Here is a 22,606-nt window from a genome sequence, read left to right as displayed (position 1 = left end):
GGGATCCCAGGAATCGCTTTTTCTTCTCCACAACGGGGAGAGGCATCGACGTTTTAATCGCAGGACTTCGAGGATCCACTCCTCGACTCGACACGACGACACCGTGGCATTTCAAATCGCACAGGAGGCTGTCTCCGCGCCATATTGTCTCGCGACCTTTCGTGCGATAATATTGAAACTTCACTAAATTACGCAAGTTTTTTCTTTTCCTTTTTTTTTTTTTTTCCTCTCCAAGTGATACTTCTTACGCCACGGTAGTACGCATAAGTTCACAGGTAATGAAAGGGAACTCGTTTCGAAAAATGAAATACTTTCTTTTCTTACATTTAATTACTATTTATGTTTATCTTTCCACCCTAGTAGTAGCACACTTTGCCTGGACGTATTCGTTACCGCCAGTGCGTTATTCTCTCTCTTAATGGTCATCACTTAATGTGGAATGAAAATAATCATAGCCAAAACAAGCAGCGTCGAACTCTTAAGAAAATATCGTGAAATAATGAGGAATGATAACATCTAAGAATTCTCATTAACTTTGAACGGTTTCACTTCCGACTTGTGCGGCCACGAGCCGATTTCTTTATCCGAGAACGTGCGGTCCGTAGTCCGCACACGCTGGCTGCGGAATTCAATGTACAGGGTCACGTGTATGAGTTATTGCAAGTGGGGGGATTTAATTGAAGCGGTAATTAATTGACGTCGAGATTTCTGCCATTTTCGGGATTGAATTTAAATTACGTTAAACGCCTGCGGACAAGTGCAGCCGCGAATGAAATCCCGCGACCGCTCGGGGGACTCGCGCGGGTCGGCCTTGAGGTCGGCCTTGAGGTTGGCCTTGAGGTCGGCCTTGACCCCGACCTTCCCCAACAAGGTCGAGCGACCGTCCTTAGCGGACGGAGAGGCGAACCGGAGTCGGGGGACCGTTCGACTTGCGGCTCGGCCGCAATACGCAATTTCCGCGGTTGCGTAAGCCCGGCCATCGGACTCCCACGAAGCTCCTTCTCTCTTTCCTCTCTTTCTCTCCTCGCCCAGACGCCGCCTCTGCTCTCCGCCGATCCAAGCCCATTGTCTCGCGAACGGCTTCGTCTCCCCCGGGGATTCCAGTCGGCGCGAAAACGATCTCCGGGATAAATCTCGAATCGACGACCAATCGGCGCAGAGGGCCACAAACTCTGATAGAAATCGGCATTTCTAAAAATTGACTCGAAGCAATCGATACACGTGGAAAGAAAAAATTCGGTTCGTCGAATAAAGTTGACCGACCGCGTGCGGTTAACTTCAGGAAATTCTTCGGTGGAATTTTGTCTAATTTCGTTTCTTTTAAACTTCTCAAATCGACGACCGACCGACGCGGAGGGCCACGGACACTGCTAGAAATCGGCATTTTTAAAAATCGACTCGAATCGATCAATAAACACGAAAGGAAAAAATTCGGTTCGTCGAATAAAGTTGATCGAACGCATGCGGTTAACTTCAGGAAATTCTTCGGTGGAATTTTGTCTAATTTCGTTTCTTTTAAACTTCTCAAATCAACGACTGACCGGTGAGGAGGGCCACGGATACTGATAGAAATCGCCATTTCTAAAACTCGACTCGAATCGATCAATAAACGCGAAAGGGAAAAATTCAGTTCGTCGAATAAAGTTGATCGAGCGCATGCGGTTAACTTCAGGAAATTTTGTCTAATTTCGTTTCTCTTAAACTTCTCAAATCGACGACCGACCGGTGAGGAGGGCCACGGACACCGCTAGAAATCGGCATTTTTAAAAATCGACTCAAAGCGATCGGTACACATGGAAAAAACATTCGGTTCAACGAATAAAGTCGATTGACTGTACGTGGTTAACTTCCGGAAACGCTCCGGTCGAATTTTTCCGAACATCATATTCCTCGATCAAACAGATCCACACCGTAGAACCAGTGTTTGGATAAATCCCAAAGCCAATTTCAGAAGATACTCCAATAAATCGAGAATTTTCGTTAAATGTGCGAAATTTAATATTTCGCGTGATCTTCCCCGATATTTCACGTGTTTAAGCAAAAGTTATTAACCAGAGGAATTTTGTCGCGGAAATATTAGGTCGTCCACGTAATACGATATTATCCGGTTGAAAAAACAAAAATTTGATTGATTGGATCGATTCAAATATTTTCGGCGGGTACGTACATAATCAGTCGAGATAACGGGTGCCTCTCTCGGCCGACTATCGCGCGTGGTCGCGGATATTCAAGTTCCGACGTCGGGGCGATAATCCGCCCATTCCCGACGTCGAGAGGCGCTCGACCAACTTCGATCAGGTTTTAGTAGGACATCGATTAATCGAACGCCGAGAGCCGCCGGATGGAAATAAGAAAGTAGGAATGTGACGAATGGCCGCGCGCGAGAAATCGTCGTAAACCGTGGCGGAACGTTGGGATAGGTCGCGCAGAATCGACGAGCGGCTTCGGCCAAATAATGGTCGGTTAATCGCCACGGGGTTAATCCGCACGGCCTATCGAGGTTAATCGTTGATTTCGCCTGCGACCGGTACGTGGGAAGCGGAGACTCGCGAGACGATGCACTCGGACGGTTGCAACCTACCGGTCTATTTTTGCATATACCGGGAAGTGCGGCCGCATGACAAATTCCGATGACGCTGGCGACGCCTCGGCGGAAAATCGCCCCGGCGTTCCTGCCGCGTTAGACCCGCGGTTAAGATGATACGAAAGGCTGAGATAAGATGATATGCGGTTAAGATGATACGAAAGGCTGAGATAAGATGATATGCGGTTAAGATGATACGAAAGGCTGAGATAAGATGATATGCGGTTAAGATTATATGAAAGGCGCTGAGAAACTTAATCGACGTGGATAAAATAAAATTCATCTATACCCTTTTTAATAATAATGCCGTTCCGGATACTAAAGTGGTAACATAAGCTAGCCTGTCCTGTTACCAACATTTATAATTATGTTGAAGTCTTTTACAGTCCACGTTGAGAATTATAGGAACTGAAGCGTTCCGTATGTCATTTCGATAAAGTAATCATAAAATAACGACAATTCGTTGATCAAAGTATTCTCCGAATAGGGTGTACCGATTCGTTTGGAATTTTACCACGGGAATATGAAGGCTCTAAAAGTAGGTCCCAAAACTCACGAAATTTCATTTTTCATCAAAAATGTATTTATTTATCGTGGACTAGAACCAACATGGCATGGTCCGTGCGCGTTTTCGATGATTTACGCTTTCTTGGGGGCTTAGCATCGAAAATGAAGAGTTTCAGGATCTAGCTCGAACAATGTAGAATACAGTAGAAACCGGGAAAATGTGGTAAATACTTTCACCAACGATTGCAAGAGAATGCTGACTTGTCCTGCGGTTAACACGTGTTTTTAGAGCAAAAATTTAGTTGCAGTTAAACGTCACAGATGGCAACGTTAGTTCGTCAAAATATAAACAGTCTTGAAATTGGCGGGATTTCGACAGTTTTATGTCGATCTTTTTATCATTACTTTACCGAAATAACGTATAGAACCCTTCGGTTCGTGTAATTCTCAACGTGGACTGTAAAATACTTCAACGTAAATATAAATGTCGGTAACGCGACTCGCCAGCTTATGTTACCACTTGAGTATTCAAAACGGCACTACCACCAAAAAGGGTATAGATGAATTTCACTTCATCGACGTCGATTAAATTTCTCAGCGGTGTTCATGTCATCTTAAGATGGTGTGAAAGTGGCGTCAAAGAAGTCTCGTTTATGAAACTTTCCTCCATGCATCGGTATACCGAATTGTTTCAAATTTTACGACATGAATATGGAGGCAATAAGGAAAGTCCTGATCCCCGGGAAATTTCAATTTTTCAAAAATTGATTTATATTTTCAACATTTTTGGTATAAAAAATGAAATTTCATGAGGGTTAGGACCTTCCTTATAGCCTCCATATTCGCGTTGTAATATTTGAAGATATTCAGTACACCCAGTTCGGAGATAGGTTTCATGAACGACTGACTCTTCAGATGCCACTTTCACGTCCCCTTAAAAGGAAAACCCATCCAGCGAATCGGTTCTCCTCTTCGAATTCCGCCATGATGTTCTGTTCCAACATAAAGAAAAAAAAATGTATAAAAATATAAACGCACCATAAATAAAGCATAAACCAAAACAAACGTTTTTCGGGCTCGAGATTAGAAGCGAAGGATTTACGTCCCCCCGGTGAATAATGCCCGAGGGTGATAAAAGTGAGGGAGAGCGCGTTCCAGCAATCGCGGTCGTTTCGGAAATCAACGCGATCTGAAAATAAAGGCTAAAAATATCGAGAAAGGGGAGAATTTATAGAATTTTCCCGCCGGTTGTGGATCTCGCGACCCTCGCTTTCGAGCTCGGATAAGGCTGTTTCGGAGCGAGATTCTGAATCTACTAATTATCTGGCGATGAGCTTATTTTCGCGCATATCTACCGAGCAGGCCTAAGGAGCGAACTTCGAGGCGAGAAAGGATGGCGATCAAATATTGATTCGAGAATCGAAGCTACCCGTCGAGCCGGATTCCGAGGTCGTCAAGGACTAGCTCCTTTTTTACCGAATTCATTGACCAATCCGCTGATACGAGGGTGGAGGCGATCCTAGGACCCGTTGACACTTTCCCATCACTAAAAGACACCGACGGACGGTTTTTGCGACATGTTAATAATGTAACCCTCTATGGGCCGAATTTTTTATTTAAATAAAAAAAAATTGGGGGAACGAAAAATCAGCAATTAGGAACCTATATATGCAAATAAAAAAAAATTTTCATTTAAAATGTGACCTGAAAGTTACACGGGCCCATAGAGGGTTAATTTCTAGCCGCGAAACTCGGCGAGGTTAATCCCTCACGGATACTTCGGGGTATCTTCTCTCGCCTCGCGGCGGGAAATAAATGAAAAGTATATCAAACAGCTTTTAAGTAGATTATATGAATATAGAAAATCGCGTCAAGTAGAACGCGGCATCGTTCTTGGGAGGTTTCCATCCGGCGAATGCGTTCCTCCAGAGCGCAACGAGTAGGCAAAGACGAAACCATCGATCATTCTGCGTGACTAATCGAAACTATTCAAGCGTTCCCTCGCAACGCCTACTAATCGTTCAGTCCCCGGGAATGACGGAATGACGAAACACCTGATTTGACGAACCCAAGCTCGTGGCCGATCATCGCCCCGTCTGCCCCGGGCGAAGATATATATCTTTTTAATCGATGAGCGGCTAAATGGAATAATTCTCCCATCGACCAGGTCGACCAGCAGAGAAGGCCGCATTCGTCGATCCCCTGGATCAAGGCCGCGAGGACTACAAGAAGCTTTCGCAATTAAAAATGCTTCTTCCATTCCGACTCCGTCGCCATTGAGCACTTCCAACGCGTCGTCCATTGTGTCACTCGGCTAATGTGTCATGTTCCAGGAGATTATGTTAGGCACTGTAGTTAACATCAATTTCCAGCCCCATACATGCGAAACCTATGTGACTCATCCCGACCCCACGATCGAAAGTGGGCTGCTAATTATAAACCCTTACATTCTTATTTTTCTAAATTCCAGGAATTTTTCGAGTATGGTGGATATACATTTTCATGGAGAACCCTGTTAAAAATTACTTGATATTAAACGTTTTTGTCTACAAACAAACAAACTAATTCACTATTAAGACATCAAATTTAGAATTTCACTGCGACCTTATGTACTCATAAGTGTATGAATTTTTTTTACAGTGAAGGTATGGATGAGTCAGACACGGATTATACGCGTTGCTAGTGATTACCCCTTCTATTCTTATTTTTTCAAATTCCAGGAATTATCGGTATAAAGAGGATATACATTTTTAAAGTGAAAAGTTAAGTATGGATGGGTCAGGCTCGGATTATTCGCGCAGCAGCCGCATGAGTCATCCAGAACGCACGTCCAGGATCGTCGAGTCCGCAAAAGACTCGCCCGTGAGAACGTATTCCCCGGCAAAGTATTAATGACGATAATTGCCGGTAACAGAAGCTGCGCCCAAGAAATAAAACGCCCAAGGTGCCTCTCGATTATTAGAAGCGATTCATGCGTAGGTTAGCGGCAGGTTTTCGCGCCGCAGGATGTACGCGACACGCCCATATTGATTCGCGACGTTTGTAACTCCCTGTGCACTTCTAGAGGTAATGTACTATGACTAAGCTCTTCCATCAAGACGAAGATGTGCGACTACGATTTCTTACCACTCGTCGAGCCCATTGATCGCCACTCTCTCGAATTAAGATGTCGAGAAAGACAAGGCGACCTTCGCTGTTCAAGATTTGACACTTCTTTTTCAAGTAAACCTGTTTTGTTGTTCTTTATATTCCTATTACATCTCATTTCATCCTGCGGAATTCGGCGGACACTTCCTTCTCAAGTAAACCTGTTTTTTGTTCTTTATATTCCTATTACATCTCATTCCATCCTACGGAATTCGGTGGCTGTGTGAACCCAGAATCCAGTTTGAAGCACAAACAAAATTAACGGGCTTATTGGAATGTTTTTGTGATGTAGACGTTTGTGCCATGTTCGGTTTTGTTTGTCGCATTCTTTTAACAAAAACCAGAGCTGTCCAAAAAGATAAACAAATTCCGAAATCGTGGAAATTTGGATTTTTCGACTCTAATGGGTTCTCTGACCCTAGGGAAATTGAGAGCCTCCCGGAACCTCTAAAATGTTAAAATGACCATTTTCATAATTTTTTCCATGGCTTAAGCTTCTCGCAGTGGCTTGCATTCCTTTGAACAAGTAAATCGTGGTGCGTACTTGTGCTCAGAATGTTTTGGGACCGATAGGAATAGTCCGTGGCAGTGAACAAAATTAAAGCCCCTAAAAACGTTAAAATCTTCCCTTTCAGTATTTTTATGATTTTTTTCTGTGGCGTTAAAATGGTCTTTTTCGAAATTTGTTTTTTTTGACAGTTCTGGTTTTTGTAAAAAAAAAAAATGGCACAACTTTTTTATACCACTATTGCCCGGAGCATTAGTTATCGGTTTCTGGACCAGATACATCGCTGATATCGCGAGCCCCTACAGCTGCATTACGGCCCACTTTCAAGTCGTCCATGGAAATCTCCCGAATTTGCAACTTTGTCATCATTAATTAAACAGTCGAAACAACACGAGATGTTACTATAATCACGATAATCACGTCGAGCTATGCTTTAAAATGGTACAGGCGCATGACGGAGAGATAAAGGAAAGACAAGTCCATTTGAGTAAAAAAGAAAGGCGTTAAATCTTAGCAATGAAGTCGGTTTAACCGCAATCATTTTCTGGACAATCCAATGATTGACCCCCGCGACGAAATCGCGCGCCTCGACCGGGGCCACCCGCGAGCCGGTCTGGCGAGTCAAATTGAAAAGCGATTGCGAAGTACGTGCAGCAATTAACTCGAATCATCGTGTACAGGGTCGGAACGACCCGTTCGGCGAGATCGCGGATGACTCCCGGGTGGATTCCCTCGACACGAGGTATCGGCAGCGGTCGTCGCTGATATACGGTTACCCGAACGATTGATCGACCGTAAGCATCGGAGACGTCGATAAAAAGATGAGCTCTGCGGACGATAAACCCATCAATATGCCGCTCCTTCCGTCGCGGTTGGCCCCTCGCGCCGAAAAATAATTCACGGTCTCAATTAAAAAAAATAAAAAAAAACCATACCTTCAACGAATGCGAGCACTCCAAAAACGAGGCAGGAAAATCCGCCGAACCGTCTGCCGGACGAGTGGCAAGAAAAATCATCACCAAGGGAACGCAAACTACACATATCCGCAATATTCCAGCGGCAACGGACATTACAGAAGACTCCGGTATAACGTGGATACCACGTAACGCGCTATTTGAATTCGCGTTATAGGAAATCCTGCTGTACGGGGAATTTTTCTCGTATAACGCGCATCTGTTTCGTTACTCGGCGCGTTGTACGAAGAATCTCGTCATATGAAAACAGTAGTCGCAATATCTTTGGCACGTTATAGGAGCCTCGCGTTATACGGGAGTCTACTGTATCAGCATGTTTCATTCGCTCGAGAGATAACAGTTGAAATGGTTATACCATTTCTACTAATGTACGTCATACATTATTTCCTACTTTTGATCATCGTAAGCGTTAGGCGCAATTATCTCCGCAGTAAGGGCTTCCTCTTAGTAGTACCGTCTAAATGGTGAAAACGTCACCGTTTCCCAGGGGCATCCGACGTCGTCGCGTTTATCGTGCCGTCCTGGCGCACCTGCCGAATCCCGCCCGGTCGAAAGTGCGCCCGGCCACGCGATCCAGCTGGGCGATCCAGCTGTTGGTCGGGTCGTCGACCCGGTGTCGATTACGGTGCCGATCCCTCGGATCAACCCCTGCGCAGCCGAGCTGCGCATCGGACTGCGACCAATCGCGGTCGGCTGCCACGTGGGCGGCTGCGCGCGCATCGCGCTGCAGTCAGCTGCGGCGAGCTGCACGCGCGCTCCCGAGCGCGTCGCGATCGCGATGGCGCCTCCTCTACTCCGGATCCGCGGGACGAATCGACGGCCCCGTAATAAGCTACCGGCGGTCGCGGGTCGTCCCGATCATGCGATTCGATCGGGTCCCGTTTCTCGAGGAGACGTCGTGCTCCGAGTCCGACCGACGTACCTCGCGTGGGCGTCGAGAAGAGTAGTCACGAGGTGGGATCGCGACTGCGGACCGGCCGCGGCGGAAGCCCCGCCGATCGTTTTTCCAGTCACGCCGTGTCGCCGGGAACGACGACAAATTAATACCAATAGTCCCGACGTGGTTCGCGCTTCTTCCGCGCCCCCTGCGCGATTGTTCTCCGTTCCGCGGTGACGTTTCAGATTTACCGCGACCGGACCGCGACAAAAAGTGCCGCCTAAGCGGTCGAAGGTAATTACGCGGTCTTATTTCCTTCGGCGAGCAAGGTCGTAACGCCCGGGATGCGCGTTTCCACGCCTGTATGCCACACATTCGAGGCGACTTAAATACGAGCTATTAAAGACAGTTCATATAATGTGTTTTTACGTATAATGTCGCGTCCAATTTATTCGAGGAAGATGATTATTCTTTGAATTAAGAAAATATTTCTTTGGTTCGATGGAGTTTTCTTTTTTTTTTTTTTTCTCTCTCAGGGTATCTCTGTAGACGGAACGTAGTTGTCACTTTGCGCGGACTAACGCGCTTTGTGAGCGGGCCCTAAAACCGCAGCTCCGTCTCGCGTCCCTCGCGGCGCATCTCCCGATCAGCTGTTCCAATTTCGCGGTGCGCATGCGCGATGCGCCGCCTTTATGGGGAGCTGCGGGGTGGCGAGGAGCGCGGCCAGGTGGCCGCACTCGAGATCGAGCGGCCCGCGGAGATCGAGATATCGCGACTGCCTAATTGGCGTGATTCATTCGAGCGGTGCGCCGGCAGCGCCGCCTAGCCGCTCCTCTCCAGGGTCGAGGCGCCTCTTCCGGTGGTTTATGGCCTGACTCTCTTTTTCTCTCTCGCTCTCCCCTCGACAAAATAAATCTCAGTCGCTTAGATACCGATATCCAATTAATAAAGATATCCTCGTTAAAACCCGTCATCTCTTTGCAGCTATCCGAGAAAGTGCGGGTTTTATTTATACCTATATTTACGCCGAGTAAAGAAAACAACTGTCATTAAGTCAAAGAAATATCTCGTTAATTCAAGGAATAATCTGTTGCTCAATTGAACTGGAATAAATTGAATGCAATGTTTCCTCGGAATTATGACAATTTATCTAAGTTTCTTCGAGTAAAATAATTATCCCTTGAATTGACAAAATATTTGCTTTCACTCACTAGTCATATTAAAAGGAGGATTTCTTGGGTTTATTGAATACTTTTTTCTTTTTCTCGGGGTGGGCACATGGTCTAGGGCCAAACTATTCCCGTACTCTCCTCTTAGCTTCGAGAAAGTATACATCTCCGTCGCTTATATGTCGATATCTCGGTAATACATTTTTCTTCTCGTTAGAAAGAAAGTGCCACTTTTTCGTGACTCCCGATAAAGTGTTCGAGATATATATGTTAAAGCGAGCCGGAAATGCAACGGAATGCGGCTAATTCCGCGGCGGGTATTTATACGATCCATATCGCGAGGAAGACTGCTGCTTTCACGCACTGATTAGGACGAACCGAGCCTAAGCCTCGCGGGATCTCTTCCGCTCGGATGGCACGTCTGAATAATGTAATTATGCGAGAGGCACATATCCGATACAAGAAAGGTCCCTACATAAATCCGACGAGAGAACGCCGCCCTTTGCGCCCCGACATACCACGCCGTTTTGCGGGGTTATTTTCGGCACGGCGAAATCCACATTCTCGAGAGCGCGTTCCTCGCGTCGAGCTTTCCGTCCCTAAATTCGCCGCGTTCCCGATTCCTCCTCGGTGAAAAGAAAAAATTTCGTAAATCGACCATTGCCAATCTTCAGTACCACGAAATGTACCAAGGCGGTCAAACGGTTGCAAAACGCTGATTTTAAATGCCTCCTTAAACTTGATCTATTCCATCTATTTTTAGTTCCATTTCATAAATTTCATAAACTAACCATCTGAAGTCTTAATTTTAAAACAAATTCGGAAATTTCCCAATATAATTTCATTCTATATATATGTCCCATTTCATCAGCGTGTATCGATTGGCCAGTGTCATGAAGCAAGCGATATTTATCGTGTGCACATATTTCATCGACTCGACCGATTCGAGTTTTCACTCTGTTCCCTATTTCCTTAGGTATACATTAAATGTCGTCAGTTTTAGTGTTAAAAATCCCGCCTTAGTGGCCATTAAGAGCCGCGCGTTTCTCACCGTTTCCCAAGCGGCCGTTTTCCTCTTAACGGCGTTAATTCCGACTAGGTTGGCCAACGTTACGATTTTCCTCGGCGGGAAAACCTATTCCGATCTCCCGTCCCACGTGGACGACGGGTTCATCCTCGTCCTCGTCTCGGAGAGGCTCGAAAAGTGCCTCCGCCGAGTCGGGCACACCTTTCTGCGGATCGTCACGAACCTATCGGGACCCACCGACATAAATATCGGCCGTCCAGGGCGGCTCATGAGAAGTTCAAACGTGGCACAGTCACGCCGATAAAGAAACCGGCGATCGATCGCGAGCTGTCCGCCCTGGACGTCGTAAAGTTCGCCCACGCGAGGCCCGACTTCACGCCGGGCGGAAAAACGCGCCGTCCAGTTTTATCGGGCGCATTGGAAGGACACGCGAAGCTCAATTGGAGCGCCCACTGCGCACTTCTTATCGACCAACCTTCTTATCGAGATACCATAAAGGAGAACGATGGTCACTCACCGATCGGAATGAACAGCCTTTTAATGGCAGGGTACCGCTTACCTGAAACAGAGATCAAACAAGAGATGAGCGAGGGAGATAATGGCGGCTTTAATTTCTCCCTTATTAATCGCATTTGCGGCTCGTTTGTATGGAACTTCTCGTTCCGTTAGGAGCAAAAAGGGAGAAACGAGACCCGCAAGAACATCCCTGGGCGAGTTAGAGTGGAGGAGAGAAAAGTCCGGAGAAAAGCCTGAGACAAGGCTCGGGATGAAACGGATGTGCCCGACGATCGATGCCAGTCACGTGCGTTCGCGGTACTCGCGATGTCCGTCTAATTGTACTTCGTCATTCCTGTCATCGTCGGCGTCGTTAACGTCATTATTATCGACGGCTACAACGACGCGGACTGAAAGCCGTGAAAGAAGGTCGAGGAGAACCGCTAGAAGTGGCCCTCGAGGACCGGGAGAAATTCTGGAGAAATTTTCCGCGGATCTCCAAGCGGGCCGTGAGCTCAATCTGGTGGTGAAAAATTTGGCCGATGGATCGATACCCGATTTCGTCTTTGAAAAGGAAAAAAAAAGAAAGAATACCAACCGTGCCGACGAAACGATACCCAATTTCGTGGTGAAAAATCCCGCCGGTGGATCGGTACTCGATCGACCAGTCAACGTGAGAACGATTCCCGGCAAAGAAAATCGAAAGTCCTCGAGAGAAAAAAAGTAAAAAAAAAAACATTATGAAATTCTCCGCGGGGAGTTTAATCCTCGTTAACCGACCATTTCGTTCCGTCGATTAGTACCGATGCTAGCGTAATTCCGCCGATCGGTCCAAATGTGAAAATTACACCTCGCGGCGATTCGAATCGCCGCACGCGCGGCATCCCGCGATCATCGATTAATCCGCGCAAGATATCGGGAGTACCTCTGGCCGGATAAAAGTAGATGAAATCCCCGATCGATATTTCCTCGTCCGGATAATCGGGCAGGAAATGAAACGCTTTCAATTGCCGGTAACCACCTCGCCGAAGTCGTCGGCCATTTACGTTCGCGCGGGTCGCCTCTCTCGGCTCGCCGTGAAAAAGTTTAACCTTCTGAACCCTGGCTCGCCGGTGGACGCCGGGAGGCCGTCGAAAGCGGGAGGAGGCGATGAAATTCCCTTTTTTCTCCTCCCTCCCGTCGTTTCCCAGCAGGAAACCCGCTGCGCGTAACTCGACGAGGTATCCGCGTAAAGTCCGCCAGGCAATGAAATTTCTGAATTAAGATGTACTCACGCACTACGCGTACACGCGGTGCGCCGACGCGGCTCGAGGATGCACGTCATCGAATGATCAGGTTCTTCCACTGGTGGAAAGTATTCACGAAGAATGTTGCAAAGATATTTATTATTTGCAATAAAACGCCACGACGTATTGATTAAAGATGCTCCGACACCGTTGACCGCATTTTTCCACCCCCCGACAGTATTAACTGAACATGAGGTTATTCTCTATACAAAATAAAAAATAAAAGAAACATATCTGACGCGAAATTTGTTTCGTATATAATCATCTTTACTACTCATTTGGACTATTTTTATTCCACATGAAATCTCAATAATCAACCGAAAGAATAACGGACTGACGCAGGCGAATCCAATGACGCAAATTCTGTGGATACTAAAACACAATAAAAGAAATGTAAACAGTAATTTTATGTGAAACAAAAATGCGCTTGGGTTTCAGAATCGGGTGCCTTTCGTAGAATAGGAATTTCAAATTATTTAATATCCAACGGGAAGTTTCGTTTAAAAATGATTTGTTGAACAAGCTCAGGGAACGACCTGATATCTGTTAGCACATAAGTAACGCAAACCATGTATGTGGCAATCTACTTGTCTGGTTATAACCATCTCGCCTAAACTGTCCGATGACAATTTACCCATTTGGTCGTAATTATCCCTGCTATTCGGGGTGCAACGAGACTCGCGATATCCACGTGTCCACAACTGACACGATGTCCCAATTTGGTGAAACAAATGGGTCGTCGGCACACCCCTCCGAGTATAATTCGAGGCGAGCTATTCCGCCTATATTAATTGTTACTCTCCGCAATTAACACTTTGCCGTCCGCACGATTCGTAAATATTTATTCGCTTGGCGCCGGCAGCGCTAATTCGGATCACTTGACTTGTCGCCGGCCGTTTTTGACGTTATCGACACCACTGTGGTGTCGCCGGCCGTTGGCCAAAAGTTTGCGCACATCACCACTGTGGTGTCACCGGCCGTTGACCGCTAGTTTGCGCACGTCACCACTGTGGTGTCGCCGGACGGCATAGTGTTAAGGTAACATTGCGAACATCCGCGACTCGGGGATCCCCGCACGTGAGATCGTAACTGTTCCCCGACGACACGGTCCTTGCGTCTACATACGCGCATATTTAAGGAAAACGCGCGTCTCGTTACGGAGCGGTGCTTAAGGCCACGGAGTATGCTAAAGAGCTCGCCGTAAGAGACTTTTAAGAAACCAGGAGGAACACGGAAGAAGAAGCCCCGGCCCTCGTTCTCGGAGGCACAAAGAAACTAGGAATAAATTCACGAAAGGAAATCGGCTGTCTGAACTTGGAATCCAGTTTGAGGCACAAACAAAATTAGCAGGCATATTGGAATGTTTCCCTGATGTAGACGTTTGTGCCATGTTCAGTTTGGTTTGTACCATTTTTTTTTTTTTTTATATAAAAACCAGAGCTGTTCGAAAAGTTAAACCAATTCCGAAATCGTGGAAATTTGGATTTTTTTATTCTAATGGGTCCTGTGACGTTAGGGGAAATTGAAAGCCTCCCAGAGCCTTCAAAACGTTAAAATTACCATTTTCAAGATTTTTTTCCATGGCCCAGGCTTCTCGCAGTAGCTTGCATTAATTTGCATAAATAAATCGTGGGGCGTACTCGTGCTCAGAATTTTATAGGTCCGATAGTAGTCCTTGGCAGTGCACGAAATTAAAGTTCTTAAAAACGTTAAAATCTTCCTTTTCACTATTTTTATGATTTTATTCTCTGTGGCTCAAGGTTCCGGCAGAAGCTCGAGAACATCAAAATGGTCATTTTCGGAATTTCTTTATTTTCTTTTAACAGCCCTGGTTTTGGAAACAAAAAATGGCACAAACGTCAACATCACAGAAACATCCCAAGCCTGTTAATTTTCTTTGTGCCTCAAACTGGATTCCAGATTCACACGGCCAAGGAAAAACCTCCCCTGAAATTTCCCCTGATAACAGAAGGCACGACTCACCTTGAAAAGAGGAAATACCTGCTCTTAAGTTCTCATTAAATTTGCTTGAAAAACAAAAGAGGAACGATTTAACGGAGTATCAATATTTGTGAGTAGAAATTTAGCACTCATGACTGTGGAAACGATCGGTGAGGAAGTTTCTCAGGGAGACGAGTGGAGCCTCCGGTTGCAACGCGGCGATGGCAGGAGGAGGCATCGATCACCGGCAATATTCCCGAGGAATGTTCAATTAACCCAATGACTCGGTTATTTCGAATACCTGTCGATCGTTTCACCTTCCGGTGCCCCAGGGTAGTGCATACACATAACGGGGTTCCCGCCAAGCGGCCTTAGATCCAGCATCGTAACCTAGATCGCCCACGTAGATCATTCCGCGCGCCTCTCGTGGGCTCCTCCACCACGAAGTTGCAAATAAACGACTACGCGCGCGATAACGACGGACGATCCTCCAATGTTTTCCCCTTAGAGAATATCTGCATTTGAGAAATCCCGAGAATCAAGTCGGGAGAAGAAAAAGAGAAGAAACGTAAACCACAAACAGGATCGACCGGCCTTCCACGTCCTCCGTCGATTCCCCTCTTTACGCGGCGTCGCCGACGCGGTTTATCCGCACTTGGCCGAGGGTTGTACGTCTACGTTGGTGGGCGCAAAGGTTCCTTGAAAAGCAGAGAGGGGTTGCGGGAGAGAGCCCTCTTTCACCCGACAATGGAGGTACCGACTCGTGCGCGCAATGGAGAAGCACCAATGATTGCTCCTGGGGCATAATGGACGTTCAAAGGGAGTAATGCTCGAACAGCTGTACAGAGGAGCACGCGACAGACGGGCGTAGCGACTTTTCAAACAACTCGATCCCGATTTTGACCCGTTCTCTCGTGGACTCCGATTGCCCGAGTACAGTGGCGGGCATGAATGCCTTCTCGTCGTCCCCTGACGGCGGTATATCAGCAGGAAGGGCGTTCACGTCCTCCAGTGTACAACCAAATGTTCACAGATAAAACAACTTGACGTTACGGATTTAATTAATAATTCAAATTAAAATAAATAATTAAGCCGCATTCGTAATCCATCTATCGACGCTCATACTCCGCTGAAAACCACCAATTACCGTGAAAAAAAAAAAAAATTCGTTAAGCCCGGACTTAATTTTCTTGTACTCTCCATTCAGACGGCATAATTTTTATCACGTGAAATTCTCGACGCTGTGTCGATCCCATGGGAACGCGTAAATAAAGCAAGTTAAACAATTAACTAAATTAAGGGGCTCGTCAAGGCAAAGTTAATCGACGTTGGGTGAGGTTAGTCCTTGCATGGGTGACCAGGTGGAAACATCGCGTACCTCATAAGAAAATCAATGGTATCGGTCCGAACTTATCGGACCGGAATTCAAGAAAAAGGGATTTGAAAAAGAAAAGTATATGTTTAAACAGGAGTAACTCGGTACATATAGGAAATAAATATTTCATCTCGGTTAGGCTAATTACTTCGCATGCCCGTCGTTGCGCCGATCGGTCGAATCGGTCCGATAATTACCGCGACACGGTTCAATGGGAATCGGAACGCGGCTCTCTCGCGCGATCCGATTCTGGCAAAAATCCATAAGCGTTCCCACGGGTCTCGGGGCGTTGCGTGCAAGATATATCCCGTTTTCGCAGGGCGAAAGTCCCTCCACCGGGACGCTGCCGGGTTCGGGACGGTTTTTCCGCGTCCTCTTCGCCTCCACGCGGAATGCCTTTTTGCCAGGCACGTCCCATAAACGAATCCGATCTAATGTACTTGCCGTAAGTCGCCCGGCTTGGCCGCAGGAAGCGGCGTACAATTTCTAATTAAATGGCTTCTTAATTGAAAACGCCGCCGAGTCGGCGCGTAAGAAGAAGGTAGATTACGAAGCGCGTAACGGAAGGAGAGATGTCCCCACCGGAGGAGAGGGAGAAAAAAAGAACAATAAGAGAAGCAAGAAAAAAACGAAATACACCGCGTTAATTCCTCGGCGAGTCGTTAACGGGCGTCCTTCTTGCAAACGGATTATCAATTAACAACGACCGACGTTTCCGCGATTACCCCCGGCGCAAAAACCCTCCCATTACCCCCGTAATTGCAGTAATTACTTTTAACGCCACTCGGGACGTAACCGCGACCCTCGCGAGCGCCTAATAAAATCTCGGCGGTTCGTTACTCGAGACGTCCCACTTTCGTCAACCTCTCTTTCTCTCGGCAACCTCGAGGACAACGACGATCGGCAAATTTCCGCCGTGGGATTTTTTTCAAAGTTTTTCTTTTTGCTTCTCCCCTTTTTATCTCCCCCGACCGGCAGGAAGATCGGAATGCGATTACTCAGCTCAGAGCCTCTCGGTCGGTCCTTTTCACCTGTTTCGTTCATCGTCGTTTCTTTTTTACCGGGGCAATTTCGCGTCCCGCCGTCCCCGACAAAGATCGGTGCACCCGAATCGATGGATTATCGATCTCCCGGCCGAAGCGGCCGGTCCATCGATCCCGCGAGTCGTCCTTGCGGTTAATAACGATCCACTCCCCGGCACGCAAATTGCCCATTAAAGATACGCTTCCAAGGAATGCCGAGCCACACGGAACCGAGCTTAATCAAGTCACGGTATTGCGTAACCTAGAGGAGGGCAAAGAGGAATCATCGGCGCAAAAAATAATTATTCCAATGGAATTGCGATGAAATTTCACGGAACCACCGGAAGGGCGGGCTCGACTTCGCAGTCAATTTTCGTGTACGGAAATCATGTCGGTGTTCAGGGAGAAAAAATGAAAGAAGAAGAAAAAGAGATGCGAAATGAATGAGACAGGGAGGGGCAGGTGGACCTACCTAAATCAGGCTGCTTGTATTCCGAGAGCATGACGATCACCATTATGAGCACTTATCCGGGAACGATAAAACTCCGCACCGATCACCAGGTACTCGCTCGCGATTCCCAGAGCCGGTGGCCGAACGGCTTCGATTCGCCTTAAGGACCCGAAAAAGGAGCAGGATAATGCGCTCTCGACATAACTCTTAATTCGGCGATTACGATTACCACCGGGTAGCCAGGACCGGAGGGGCCGGGAGGAGAGAAAAGCGAGTTTCTCCCGTTCCTCGGACCACCGGGGACTGGCCGAAGGTGTCCTGGACCAGAGGGATGCTGGGAGAAAATAAAGAGAGATTCCGAGATTCGGGCCGAGAGAGTTGAGAATTCAAATCTTAAACGGGACGAAATAGGAGGGGGAACTCTTTTCGTCGCGGACCTCGAGATGCCCAACCCCGGAGAGATCCGACCACCTCGGCGTCTCGCGATTAACTACTTTAGGTAACCTCGGTGAGTCACTCAGGAGGGGGGGGGCTAAAAAGCGGGGACCTCTGGCGAGGACTCGCGAGGTTCGACCTGGCGGAAACGCCACGCGACTGCCGCGAGACGTCGCCCGAAACTTTCACACGGGTCGCGATTCTCTCTCCCTCTCGCTTTGTCCGCGGCTCTCTCGCTCCCTCTGCCGTGCCTCGCGACGATCGAGGGAACCGCGCGGGGCGAGCGCGGATAACGGAGTGCGCGCTCTCCGTGAATCAACCCCTTCCCGCGCGCGCACCGCCACTCGCGCCCCCACCCGCTCGGGGGTGTCGAGGGGGAGGCAGCGCGACGGGTCGCCAGTCCGCAGCGCGCTGCCCACCCGTGCGGGTCGACGCGCCTACAACTGGGCCACCCCGTTCGCCGATCTACGATAGAAAAAGAAAGAAACTTTCCTTACGATCCATCATGGTAAACGGGTGAAAAATGCTCCTCGTTCTCGAAACTATCTTAAAACGAACGCTTAGCGGCGCGACTCCGAGACGTTGTTTAAGAGTCCCGTAGAAATCGCGGAAGAATGATAAATACCCGGCGACCCGGGGAATCGATGTCGAGGTCTGGCTACGACAACCTCCGGTAACATGGCAGACCTGGTCCGAGGGAAAATTACATTCAATACTCGGAAATAGCCTCCTCTCTCTCTCTCTCTTTCTCTCTCTCTTGCGCTCGCATGCCCGCCAAGTATATACACCGGTTTAGAATCACGCGAGGAAACGAGGACGGGGGATTTTAACGGCCTCGATATTGTCCTGGGGAAGGCGGGCGGCTCTCTCGTCGTTAGGCCGATCGAAGTAGATCGTCGCTGCCAATCGCGGATAACGAAACGAGAGCGACTCGCGATTCGGTTGAGTATGCAAATCCGTCCTGAGCGAGTTACCGACCGCGCGTGGTGCGGTTAATCCCGGCGACAAAGATTGTACGCGGGTACAATTGTAGAGCGGGTCTCCTACTTTCCTATACTTTCATATTCCTTGTAAAACTCTTCGACGCTTTGTTACCCTGGTTATGTCGATGAGTCGCAGTCGACCGGAGGCTGTTGTTGCCATTTCGGGAAAGGATTAGACTTATGAGTCGTTCTTTGTCGCCTTTGTACGTGTGCGCCAACAAAAGTAGCGATGTCACAGGGAACGAGTTCAGTGGTCCAGTTCAGTCGCTCTGGTAATTTCGGTCGTTAGAAATTCATCGCGAAAACTAACACCGTTAATAATTTCATAACATTTTTGTTGGAAGTTTTATTCAGACATGGTATACTAATTTTATAAAATATTTTCAAATAAAATGTATAACATGTAATATAAATTTAGTACATATGTGTCATAAATTTATAATATATGTTATAAATTTGTGTTGATCGGTACTTGATATTAAACGTTTTTTCTCTACAAACAAATTTGACACATGTTCCGAGCATGTTCGAGGACGATTTTAGAGACTGCCCTATCTTAAACGCCAAAAAAAATCCTTTGCAATGATCATGGTATCGAACCCGGAACTCATGAAAAAGTAGCAGGTCCATGGTGCTACCGGAGTTTCCTATTGATTGTAAGGATTTTTAAAAATATTATTTAAATATTTCTCGGACTCAAGAATGTCGCTCCAATGCTTCTCCGCCAGGACCACAGATACTTGTCATCTTTCGATTAATTCGTTTAAAAATAAACTTACGTAAATGTTCGTAAAATTAAAAACTCATCGAAAATTTTTCTCCGGAACTTCACATAATTACAACACGGTGTTATAAAATTGTAAATTCACTTAGAATTGAATAATAAATATATACTAATTCACTGTTAAGACATAAGAATTATAATTTTACTGCAACCTTACGTACTAAAGGCGTATGCATTTTATGAATTTTTTTATCAGTGTAGTCATCGAAGTCGAATCAAGTTGAAATCTGCTTCAATCGGAGACAACTCTGTCCTCATTCTAAATACTCTCAATTTTCCTTCGCATCGAGTCGGTAGAAATTCGTACGAGCATATCGTGCTTATCTCCCTTGATCCTCCTCCCGCAGAATAAACACATGTAAACATGTAGACATGCGTTAACCGCAATCGACGCGACGAACAACCGTATCGAGGCCATCCGACCCTTGACTCGTGCACATTTCGTTATTAGCAGGTAATTGTTATCCCATGGAAAATATGGGAGGGCGGGAATTTTCCCAGCGGTGAAGGAAACGAGGAAGTGCGTCCATTGAAACTCCGTCCATTGTCCGGCCAGGTTGGAAGACGGTCAACCGAGCCGGCGCATTCTACAGGTTGCTAATGCACGGCTCGCCGTTTAACGGCTTAAGAAACACACGTTGGCGATACGTGAATGGCGCATTCACCGTGTTCCCGTGGAGTTTCGAGAGGTGACGACACCCAGAAGAGGGTAGCTCGCCTATTCACGGGCACTCATTCGTCGTTAAACGGCGCTCCTTCGTCCGGTAGGACTGACGCGCGCCGGGAAACGTCGGAAAAAACGGTGAAAAACCGGCAAAAAAACATGAAAAAGACAACGAGAACATGGCGAAGAAAAGCGCCGAAAAAAAACAACGAGAATACGGCAAGGAAACGGCGATAAACCTGCATCTCAAAAACTAGGGAACTTTAAATGGATGTGAAAGTAGCATCCGAAAGCTCAATCGTTCATAAAACTTTTCTACGAAGTGGGTGTCTCAAATCGTTTCATACTTTAAAACGTGAATATGAAGACCCTAAGGTAGGTCCTGAAACTCGCGGAATTTCATTTTTATAAACTATTTTTAAAATACCTATAAACAAATTTAAAAAGAATTGAAATTTCATGAGTTTCAGGACCTCCCTAGGCTCCCTATTCGCGTTGTGAAGTTTCAAATTATTCGATAAACCGAGTTAGTTTATAAACAAAACCTCTTCGATGCCACTTTCACGTCACCTTAAGGGCGCGATACCCCGACCACCAATAGCGTAAAATTCCCTATGATCGGTTAATCTCGAATCGAAAAAATCGCGCTGCACCGACAAAACCTAGGATAACCGAAGGTTAAAATTCGCTGAACCACCCGAAATCGGGCGATTCACCCCTAATCCCGCGTTAAGGAATCGTTGATTAAGGATTTCAACGCAAAATGTCGAAGTAAGCGGTACCAAGATTCTCCTTGCACCGACCTGGAAGGAGCTTCTTTTAACGGGGACAACGAGAGGCCATCGTCGAGTGCATCCATGCATCCGTGCATCCTCGCGTCCGTGCACCGCACCGCTCGGAGTTTCCACGAGTTGAAGGCGTGGAAAGGGGAAAGGGCCGGGCAGAAATAGACAGAGCGGACTCGCACGGGGATACTGTTTCGCTGGGAAAGAGAAAGAGAGAGCACGGGGGAGAGAAAAAAAAAACACACGGGGTAGAAAAAAGCGCGAGGGGTATCGAATAAAATCGAGAAACAGGCCTGTGCGTCGATCCGCGCTTCGTCGTTGCGAAACGTCTACCGGTGGAACGGCCTCTATTTATGCGCACCTATCAGGCTGTGACCACCGAGTTTAAGGTTATGGTTATGCCGCGTTCTTACGCGGCGCACGGCGAGACCGCGTTCTTCCGGCCCGGGTCTACAATCGATCGATAACGATTCCCGATCGACGTCGCGAGGTATCGTTCGCGAGATGCAAGGGGGATTAGTTCCCCTCGAAAGAGGGGAAAAATAAAAAAAAAAAAGAATAAGTCGGCGCGTACCCACCACGCGCGCAGAAAGTAACACTTCTGAGTCAGGGAGAATAATTAAATATTAATATTACTTAACGTGAATTAGTATCGATTAGCATTGTTCTTCGTCACGTTTCCACGAAACCCCCTCACGCGCTAGGTTCTCCCTTTTTATTCCCATCACTTTGATTCCACCTTAAATCTCAATAATTAACCGAGAAGACATTACGCGGACGCCAACGAAAACGTTCGCGCAACTCGTGCCGATGTTAAAACACGAAGAGGAGTGTAAACAGTGATTGCGTTCAAAAAAGAAAGGAAGAAATAAGCGAAAAGAGTTTCATTTCCCGAATCGGATCTCTCGCGTAACGTGTTAACTCGCACCTACTACGGTGCCATAAGAGGCATCGGTTGAAAAAGCGCCAGCATTAGACTTTCGCCCTCCTCGATTAAAACGCAGCCCGCGATCGTGGGGACTTTTTGCCCAGCTTTTTCCGGACTCTTCTCACTCCGGGAACCCGGGGGAGCGAAGAGACAGGAGGGGGCGACTCGTTAAGATTAACGGGATTCCGCGAGCGTGAACGCGAGCACGCATTAAGGCGGCTCGGAAACCGAGTCCTTCCAGGAGTCGACGTTGCACTTTCTTAACGGCTTTCCGGGACGACGGAATAGGAGAATCGTCGAGAGAAAGAGCGAGGACGTCCAGATCGGAGGGACTCGTTAACACTTTACCGACCGGAAGCCTATTAATCGGTTTTGCGACACCCCTGATCGCTATTTACTTCCAAATTCGCCGGTCAATAAAGTGTTAAGAGGATATGAACTATATATATATATATATGGTTGGTAAAAGCATTCTCCGAATTGGATGTACCGCTTCGTTTCAAATTTTACCACGTGAATATGCCCCAAGTAGGTCGTGAAACTCATGAAATTTCATTTTTCATCAAAAATTAATTTATTAATCATGGACTAGAAACAACATGGCGTGGTCCGTGCGCGTTTTTGACGTTTAATGCGTCTTGGAGGGTTAGAACCGAAAATGAAG

The 22,606-nt window shown here is 47.0% G+C and overlaps 1 protein-coding gene across 4 annotated transcripts in view; it reads right to left on the bottom strand.

The window, feature by feature from the left end:
• The window catches only part of LOC105697986 (MAP7 domain-containing protein 1), a 157,114-nt gene that overhangs the window by 128,355 nt on the left and 6,153 nt on the right, over positions 1–22,606 (bottom strand). Inside the window, exon 1 of one of the 4 annotated variants that reach the window (XM_012421774.1) lies at positions 17,385–17,442. The exons of the other annotated variants lie outside the window; for them this stretch is intronic. Within the exon in view, the coding sequence (XP_012277197.1) occupies positions 17,385–17,427 (43 nt within the window). The 5' untranslated portion in view covers positions 17,428–17,442. Of the gene's footprint in view, positions 1–17,384; positions 17,443–22,606 lie in introns of those variants that run through there. 4 annotated transcript variants of the gene reach the window in all.

Source organism: Orussus abietinus, unplaced genomic scaffold (assembly GCF_000612105.2).
Source record: "Orussus abietinus isolate OABI.00-Male unplaced genomic scaffold, Oabi_2.0 scaffold1, whole genome shotgun sequence".
In the NCBI taxonomy this organism is placed as follows: Eukaryota; Metazoa; Arthropoda; class Insecta; order Hymenoptera; family Orussidae; genus Orussus; species Orussus abietinus.
The sequence above is the reverse complement of the archived record's forward strand: the minus strand, read 5'-3'. Positions and strand labels throughout refer to the sequence as shown.